Raw genomic sequence first — 9,293 nt, 5'->3', positions numbered from 1 at the left:
GGGGTCATGACCTTGACAACATATGTCAAGGTCAAGGTCATTGGGGGGGGGCTCCCCTAATCTACATATTTACCTATAATGATATTTTTGACGCTTAGAAAATTGATTTTTAGAAAAATTACGATACACATTTATATTTTGTTGAATTTAACACATCTTATATATATAGTGTATTAATTTATTATTATATTATAAAGAATATTAAGAATCTTTATTTTTATCTTATGTTGTAGCATTCTTATTGGCAGATCAAGGATATGATGTATGGCTTGGAAATATGAGAGGAAACTCTTATTGTAGATCGCACATAAATATGACGATATACGATCCCAAATTCTGGCAGTATAGGTGACGAAGCATTACATTAAAAATTATTTTGAAAAAACATTATTTGAAGGATATTTTTTAAAAATCCGTCAAAGTAGAAAAGCCGAGCGCCAAGAGCTGTGCGCAAGAGTAAAGTACTCTTATAACGTTTTTCATTGGCAAAACTGGTGCACACTCAGTGCACATTAAAGCTGTTGTACACTATTCCAATCTAAATGTAAAAGTGAGATATCTCAATTGATAAAATGCCCAAAATTTATTTTATCAAATAGCACAATAAAATGTATCGAATATTTCACGGTTTAACTCGTTTATATATTTTTATTAAACGTATATCTTTACGTCGATTTTTGTACAACGGCTTTAAAGTGCACTGAGTGCGCATTAGTTCTACCAATGAAAAACGCTATTAATATCATTGCCGAGAAATTTTAGCCTAGGAAAATTAAATATTTTTTTGCGTTTTGGAGGCAAAATTGCCATAAAAGATTTGTTTGCGGGAAGTTCTTCGAAATGACGTATTATATACATACTAAAAGTTCTGAGTTCAGTGGACTTGGCGGTTAGGACTTTCCAGTTTGAAAAAACTGCTCAATAATGCGGTTTTTTAAAAATACCTCAGGAAGTATTTATTTTAGCGAAATAAAGGTCATTATCAAAATATTCTCTTACCCGATTTTTATCAAGATTAAAAATTTTTTATCGCTTTCTTTTTCACTGTAAATTAATTGTGTGCATTTCTTAAAGAGGAGGAGAGGAAAAAGCAAATATTTTTTTTATAAATTATATTATCATAATTATTATTTTCAGCTTTCACGAGGTTGGAACAAAAGATCTGCCGGCTATGTTCAATTACATTTTTAATTATACAGACCAAAAAGATTTATATTATATCGGTCATTCGATGGGGACTACTTCATTATTTAGTCTTTTGTCAACAAAACCAGAATACAATATAAAAATAAAAATGGCTATTTGTCTGGCTCCAGTTGCTTTTTGGACGGAAATAACACCTACATTTAGCACAATTCTTAACAGTTTTCCAATAGTGAAGGTAAATGCCAAAACCTGTGATTTTATGGCAAGCAATAATGTTTAAAATACAGTCGAAAATTAAATAATTATTTACTTTTATTACTTAATGTGCCACAAATATTGTTAGCTATTATGAGCTAATACTCTTGAATGTTTCTTTTATATGTTCCAGGAAGTTCTAAGAGAACGCGAAATATATAATATTTTACCACAATCTTTAACGACTGTTACAATAGCAAGATTATTGTGTAATGAAAATGCAATGACTCAATTTATTTGCATTACTATATTGTTTTTTATCGTTGGTCGTGATCCAACACAACTCAACACTGTAAGTTTTATTACATATACATAAACATCAAACATAAAACAAATATAATGTATATAATGTATGCGTATAAATATTTTTTATTATATTATATAAATTTTCTAACTTTTTACATTTATATAAATTTATACTGTCCACACAGCAAATGTATCAAAAATACATCTTAGAGATATCTTAAAGATATATTTGGGATATGTGATATCTTTAGGATATCTATCTGATGTATTTCGGAAATTTTTGCTGTGTGGGTGTGAGAGAGAGAGAGAGATGAGAAATACTATCCATTTCTCCTGTCCTCTTCCTCTTATTAATTATTCTATGACATTTTCATCCATATGAATTATTTCTGTTATAGACAACTCTGCCAGATGTACTTTCCTACTGGCCAGCTGGTACTTCTGTGCATGCACTTGAACATTATTACCAAAATGCTCAGATGAGTGAGTTATCCGGAAATATCCGTGTATAAAGTCCCAGTACATCGATATAAATTAATAGAGTATACAGAGTGAATCAGAGTCGTTGAACCAGCTTTTTATCCTATGAGAAAATAATTGACTGCACACGTTATAATTCAATTAGGTATGAAGTCGATAATTTTCTCATAGGGTAAAAAGTTGGTTCAATGATTCTGATTCACCCTGTATATACATATACAGGGTGTCCCAATAACTATTTATAGCACCTAAAATATCTTCGAATCTAAGGTCCAAAGAAAAATTTGTATAACCAAAATTGCACGATATGAAGGAATGTATCATATGGTTATAATAATTTTTATCCAGATGCGCGTTTCAGAGATTTCAAGGTCAACTTTATTTCTTTTAATGAAATTATATGATTTCTTTTACATAATATGATTCCTCTAGTTATTCTGCGTATAAAAATATTAAAGTAAAAGTATCGAAAAATCAATAATTTACGAGATATTTTATACTTTATTCTGGCACATATTGGCATAAATTTTAAATAACTTTAAAATATTTTTTATATCATCAAAAATAAGAAATATTCAAGATGTTCGATTTGAGTGGACTACTATGTATATTATTAGTAGAATCAGTACAAAAAATTATACCTTTTTAAAAAAGGTAAAAAAAGGTGCTAAGAAAATGTGCTTCTCGAATAAAACCTAAGTATCCAACCCAATTAATAATAATCATTTTGATATGTTGACCCAATTAATAGTAATCATTTTGATAAAATGATTACAATAGTAGTCATTTTGAATGTTGGCCGTTACAATATTCGGAACGATTGTAGTGAATTTACATCGCTAAATATGAATAATTTGCGGATCTTTTGTCTTTCGACTTTGATTGATTTTTGATGTTCATGTCTTTCATGGCTATGTGGATTTTTATCTGTTATTCATTGCCACTGGAATTGTCAACCATTGCCAATTGAATAAGAAGATTGAGTTGCCACTCTGACGTCTCGCCATGAAGAAGAGAGAATTTTACAATATACGTTCAGACATACTGATGATGGCCCGGAAGCAGGCCGAAACGTTTATGCATAACTAATTATACTATATATTTTTCGACAATAAACGATTTTTATTTTCGCACTAACAACCGTGCTAAAACTCTCATTAGTCCTTATTCGTTTTTTGACATTCTCGAGAGTTTGGTTACTTGTTTTATCTAATTAATAGTAGTTTTAATTTTTCTTTTGAAAAGCTCTCGAGATAAGCTAAGAATAATATGCAATGGAAAATCGAGGGTTCCATTTAAAAAATTCAAAGTGACTTGCCCTGACCTTCACAACGTGACTCGAGGTCAAACCTATAATACTATCTTATGTTTCCCTCGAAGTCATAAAACTTTTGTCTGAAACACTTTTCAATTTAACGTTTCTGAGATATTTGAGTGGATCTTTTAAAATGGAACACCCTATATATACATATACGTTTAATCCTTTTTTTATAAATGTAAGATTTGAATACATATTCAGATACATATTTTTACGATTATATTTTATGATATCGATTGTTACAGATGATTTTCGAAGCTATGATTATGGAACAGCTGAAAATTATAAACGATATAAACAGAAAACACCTCCAAGATATGATCTCGAAAAGATTACTGCTCCGATGATTTTATTTTACGCGGCAAATGATATGGTTGCCGCAAAACAGGTAAAAATTTAGTTTTTAATTGCTTAATTTTTATTCATAAAATGGCAAAATTTTTTATATGTATATAACGAAATGGTCATCACGTAATTGTGAACAATATAAAGAATCTAATTGAATGCAAAATAAAAGGAACATAAATAAAAAGGAAAACAGTTGATTTATATAGATAATTTATTTTCTGTTCTTAATATGTTTAAATTATCTCGTTATTAATACTGTTCTTTTATTACATTTTTGATTTTCAGAATGTGTTCGAACTTAATAAACGCTTACCAAATGTTTTTTTAATCGAAAAAGTCCCACACGAACTCTTTAACCATGCAGATTACCTATGGGCAATCAACGGAAAAACTCTTTTATACGATCGTATATTAGAATTAATACAAAAATTTTATGCTAGTTAAAGTATATCCATAAAATGAATTTAATTAATGAATGTAAATTAAGTTGAAGAGAAATCCTAATTTCTCTTCTATATAATTTGAAATACTGGTAAACGAAAAAAATTGCTAGAAAAATGTGTGTGTGTGTGTGTGTGCGTGTGTGTGTGTATGTGCGCGCGCGTATACACATTTTTTTTAATTTGCATGAAATTTGTCAACTGATATAAAATTATTGTTTTGTTGACTATTGTGTGATAAGATTAAAATAAAAATACATTTAACATTGAATTAATATTAATTTAAATCATAAATGATTAAACGGTATGTAGATTGTACATATTTTTAAAGGTGCATACCTTGCATATCCCAATTTTGAATCGCTACCTAGTCTTGTTGTTTGAAATCACAAATCAGTGCTACTTTTGACGCTTATTAAGCGAATAATAATCTCTATATTTTGAGATTATTTCAAGTAAGAATAAAGAAAACATTTATTCGAATATAATGCATTGGTGTTGCTCCGATTTGATTCTGACATGTTTATATGTACGAGTATATTAAAAATGCATTATTACAAATACTTATTTTTACTTAATTATTATAAATATATGTTTACATTATTCAATGAATACTACAAATCCCAAGAAAAAAAAGAAGAGTCAATTTTATTTTCTTTAACTATAGCAATCCTAATTAATCATAAATATGTGTGTATGTGTGGTTAAATAAGAAATGAAATAAAGATGTATTTTTGCAAAGAGAAGAGATATTTTCATCACATAAGATATATGAAAAGTTATCCATCTGCATCGCAAAATATCATTAAAGCTTCTTCATCTATCACTATAACCTCTGCATTGAATTATAAATGAAGGTTGAATTGTAATTCGACATGTAATTTTTTGCTTTGAATGTATGCCACAATTCGATAGAATTGGACCAGAAATTTAAATTGATCAAAATTACATGTTAAATTATTGATATTCATATATGTTCATCTAAAGAAATGCCTTGTCTAGAAAATTTATAAAATAAATAATTTAAATTTGTACATCTAAATCCAATTTTGTAGAAAAAAATTGAAATAACTATTTCTTTAATATATATACAAAGGATACAATTCATCATATTTTTACAACCAATATTACATATCTTTTAATTAAATTTCTCGAATTAAAATTCTATTAAAATAAGATATCAACTGGTAATTAAAATTTAATTTATTATCTATTTGTGATCTTTCAAAACTTGATTTAATAATTCAAAAACTATTGATATCTTTTTTTTTATTTCTATACTTTTATTAATAAAAGTCCATTTTAAATTAAGAAAAAATTTTTCTCTTTTTCATTATTCGTTAGTTAATTTATTTCGACATATTTTGTATAAATTAAAATCAGAAAGTTTGTTTATTCGACAAAAAATATACATTCATTGTTTAGAGTTTCATTAAAGATATTTGTTCATGTATCTCATAAATTAATTATATTCGAGTTTGTATATTTTTAATCTATCGAAAAAGAGCAGTTTCCCTATTTTTAATCTATTTTTCAATTTTTAGTTATTCAATGATTTAATCCATATATGTAGAATATAGAAATGCCACGTGTGTACAATCGATCCCTAGAGCAATAAACCAAGAGATAATATAATAGGCTCTCTATGATAAGTCATTACCTAAGCTTTAAATACTAAGCCACAAACACAATAGGTGTAGTAAGTCTTAAGCCTTAAGAAATTGACCAATTATAGCCGATTATTCTTTTCACATTCAACTGTGAATGATAAATTTCTTAAAGTTTAATCTATTGTGTTTGTGGGCTAAGGTTTAAATATTGGCTTATTGTAGAAAGCTCATAACAGAAGGTGCAAGAGATAAAATCAAATTTATATACGGAAAAGTTCAATTGATTAAAAATAATATATAGTGTCAACTGTATTAAGACTTACGCGGAAGTTTATTTACGTATCTCTGTGTAAGTACGAGTATGTGCGTGTACGTGTTTAAGTTAATTATCGAAATTAATAATTAGATCATAAAATATTCAAATCATTCGCATACAATATATCTTATATATAATATATATTTATCTGACTTATGTGCATGCATTATATCTTAAAACATACTGCTTTACGGTTTTACAAGCACAAGAAATAAGAATTTTTATAAAAAAATTATTTCAATATACACATCTTGCTAATATAACAAGTTTCTTTTTTGTCGGCAAATGAGTTTTCTGCTCATTATGGTTTAAATTTTTATGCGTAATTATCTATTCATTATGTAACTATCATATCTTGACTGTATTATTTAACAAAGAACACATGCGAACCCATGTGGATCGCCATCTTAGGAAACAACATGCTGCAGCAAAGGCAATTTTTTCAGTACTAATTATCAGCAGTCGCATTCAAGTGTACAATATCAAATTTGTACCTTGTCTTGACGGTTCAGTTTCTCAGGTTTCTCAAGTTTTCAAATCTTGGCAATATAATCAGTCCTAATTAACATTTCTTTTCACAATGTTTAATTATCTAAAATGTATAACTTCTACGGCATTTTAGACCGTGCATTTCAATAGTGTTAGCCAAATGTTACAATGAAGTATCCGATGGTGGTGTACTTTCGTGATGACTAATTTGACTTAGAGAATGTTGTAAAGCATCAGGCGTTAACCATTCCTTTGGCAAACAACGTTGGAGAAATGGTACACATGAACTAAAATAAGCCAGACGATTTACCCAACCAGGTATCTCCTGTCCACATAGAATCTAAAATACATTGTATTAAGTTCCATTGTATTTTTTATGTGTGATTTGCTCATTAATATTATTAAAGAAAGCAACGTACTAATGTGAATTGACTGCTGAAGTGATTACAGTTTTTATTCATGAGATGATAACGGTCTCCTCTAAAATCTTTGCCTAATTCTGTAATAATTCTTGAAACATCTTCTTCCGTAAAATCTGTATATCCAATGTGAACAGACTGTCTATAAAATAAAAGAATCGCATTGATTTTTCATGGTACTTGAGAGAATATATAAGCTTGATTTATATTTATATAAAAACTTTACCTGTATCTAAACTGTTCGCCTAGTTCGTCAGCCACTCTTGGAGCAATTTCAAAAATGCCACTTTTTGGTTGAGCATGACCACCATATGCATATTCTACAGCAGAAATATATCTAATATATTGTCAAATTTTTGGTTTTTCGTAATTGTACATACTTGCTTTTTCTTAAATATATCATATACCTGTTCCATATATTTCCACTCCAGAGTGAAATACACCGAGACCAATGGGTGTAGTATATTCATTTATCCAATACTATTTACAACAAAACATATAATAAATTAAATCAAATGTCTAAAAACAGTGTCTGATTATATATTCTTTTTACAAGTAGAATAATTTGGCTCTTGTAGAAAACTGATTAATAATAAATAAATTTATCAAAAATTACCATTTGACAAAGCGATTCATAATATTCATTTTACTTATAATACATTGAAAGCAGTAACTTACCATATCATAAACATTAAGAATGATTGGCTCACGTGCCATTTTTGGGATCAATTCCTCACTATCTTGTGGATAACCCAAACAACTGGGAAAGGAGAGATTACAGTTAAGGCCAGACGAAAACATCATTGGAAACTTGTATTAATCCACAGATTAAAGTTGACTATTAATGTCTTAATAAACCTAACAAATAAATATACAATTTTATTTTTCCACAGTCTCTATATTCACAGAGAAAAATATAAATTAATTGCTATATGACGATTGGTTTAAGGAGGTAAATAGTATGAAAATATAAGTTATATAAAAATTATAAAAAATTGATTCTTAGATCATTCTCTGTATGTGTTGAGAAAATGTTATATTTACATACAATATTTTTACAAATGTGTAATAATACTAAGGATATGAGGATTATCGCCATGTCGTGATTCATTATCAATGTCAATGTTTTGTAAACCTTGCCATTCACTTCATCAGGACAAGGAGCACACTGATACTGAATATCAATGTGCTTCTCATCCTGATGAAATAAATGGCAAGGTTCATGCAATAATGGCATTAGCAATGGATCATAACCCACAAATCTTTTGGCACTCCTGACAAAAATATCTGTGAAAGCCTCAAAAGTAATATAAAGGATAATAATATATGTACATATACAGTAGCTCTCTTTTAACTTTTTACCAACAAATTCTTTGGACAATTTGGAGTTGTTTTCATTAACAATGACAGGTATATATAGATAAATATCAAGCAAAATGATAATACCTTACAACATAAACTCGACACTAACACAATGCTTTGTGTTTAATTGCTAGATACATCCATTCTTGTAAGACTATGTTTTACTATTTGCGTGTTTGGATGTTATTCTCTCTGTCTCTCTCTTGATTTTTTAATATCAAACAAGTTGTCTTTATATTAAATATGGCACATCATTCTGATGTATCATTACAGTCATCTCTACAACTGTAACATACAAAGTTGATTCACTTCATGTTCAAAATTCGAAAATTTCTTCGAGTAATAAAGAACCACCTTTACAAAAAATCAGATATCACTGCGTTTGCGCGACCATCTGCTTTAACCACGTTTCAACACAAATAAGATTAACGTAAATAAGGGATATGTTATTTACTAACTGACATCCCATTAAATTCCTTGAAGTAATGCACAGCAAGTTTGCAAGGTTGTTATATAGATAAGTAATTTGTGTACTAGTATGAGATTAATATCAGTATTGATCAATATAGACCGCTGTTAAAAATTTTGCAAACGATTCTCCAGCGATAATTTTTCTCCGAGATACATGAATGTTACTACTCGCAGCTGCTTCTTGCTTGGTCTCTTGTATCTCAACATAAGAATGTGTTCATGTATTTGTCAATCCGCGTCATCTATCGAAATACTTACAAATCTCTCTGCTTATAAGCATCTAGTTATATTTTCCATACCATACTTTACACTAGCGATTGGCGACATGGGGATTGCGTCTGCGTCGTGTATGTATTAAAGCCCGTCTACAATACACGGAGTAAGAAGTAAGAG

At 28.8% G+C, this 9,293-nt stretch overlaps 2 protein-coding genes across 5 annotated transcripts in view; one reads left to right on the top strand and one right to left on the bottom strand.

Annotated features, from left to right (window-relative positions):
• The window catches only part of LOC108764035 (lipase 3), a 21,985-nt gene extending 17,711 nt beyond the window's left edge, over window positions 1-4,274 (top strand). For all 3 annotated transcript variants that reach the window (XM_018512033.1, XM_018512034.1, XM_018512035.1), the window contains 6 exons: window positions 234-348; window positions 1,138-1,381; window positions 1,535-1,693; window positions 2,046-2,130; window positions 3,691-3,833; window positions 4,079-4,274. In XM_018512033.1, the coding sequence (XP_018367535.1) occupies window positions 234-348; window positions 1,138-1,381; window positions 1,535-1,693; window positions 2,046-2,130; window positions 3,691-3,833; window positions 4,079-4,237 (905 nt within the window). In that variant the 3' untranslated portion in view covers window positions 4,238-4,274. The remainder of the gene's footprint in view (window positions 1-233; window positions 349-1,137; window positions 1,382-1,534; window positions 1,694-2,045; window positions 2,131-3,690; window positions 3,834-4,078) is intronic.
• Window positions 4,275-5,671: 1,397 nt separating this feature from the next.
• Window positions 5,672-9,194, bottom strand: LOC108764047 (desumoylating isopeptidase 2). Of its 2 annotated transcripts, XM_018512055.1 has the most exons (7): window positions 8,784-9,194; window positions 8,514-8,714; window positions 7,746-7,925; window positions 7,475-7,547; window positions 7,294-7,387; window positions 7,068-7,209; window positions 5,672-6,988 (listed from the first exon to the last, which is right to left on the bottom strand). In XM_018512055.1, the coding sequence occupies exons 3-7, from the start codon at window positions 7,869-7,871 to the stop codon at window positions 6,812-6,814; spliced, it is 612 nt and encodes a 203-aa protein (XP_018367557.1). In that variant the 5' UTR covers window positions 7,872-7,925; window positions 8,514-8,714; window positions 8,784-9,194; the 3' UTR covers window positions 5,672-6,811. The 2 variants fall into 2 exon arrangements, with proteins under 2 accessions (XP_018367557.1, XP_018367556.1); XM_018512054.1 differs by having other exon boundaries at window positions 8,514-9,194.
• Window positions 9,195-9,293: the final 99 nt, after the last annotated feature.

Source organism: Trachymyrmex cornetzi, unplaced genomic scaffold (assembly GCF_001594075.2).
Source record: "Trachymyrmex cornetzi isolate Tcor2-1 unplaced genomic scaffold, Tcor1.1 scaffold392, whole genome shotgun sequence".
Taxonomy (NCBI): domain Eukaryota; kingdom Metazoa; phylum Arthropoda; class Insecta; order Hymenoptera; family Formicidae; genus Trachymyrmex; species Trachymyrmex cornetzi.
This window is presented reverse-complemented; position numbering and strand designations above follow the sequence as displayed.

Excerpts from the sequence above, each read along its gene's own strand:
- LOC108764047 (XM_018512054.1), bottom strand. The coding sequence starts at position 7,871 with ATGATGTTTTCGTCTGGCCTTAACTGTAATCTCTCCTTTCCCAGTTGT. Across the intron at positions 7,548-7,745 it reads TTCTTAATGTTTATGATATG|TATTGGATAAATGAATATAC; the intron begins GTAAGTTACTGC and ends TGTTGTAAATAG. Across the intron at positions 7,388-7,474 it reads AGTGGAAATATATGGAACAG|AATATGCATATGGTGGTCAT; the intron begins GTATATGATATA and ends TTTCTGCTGTAG.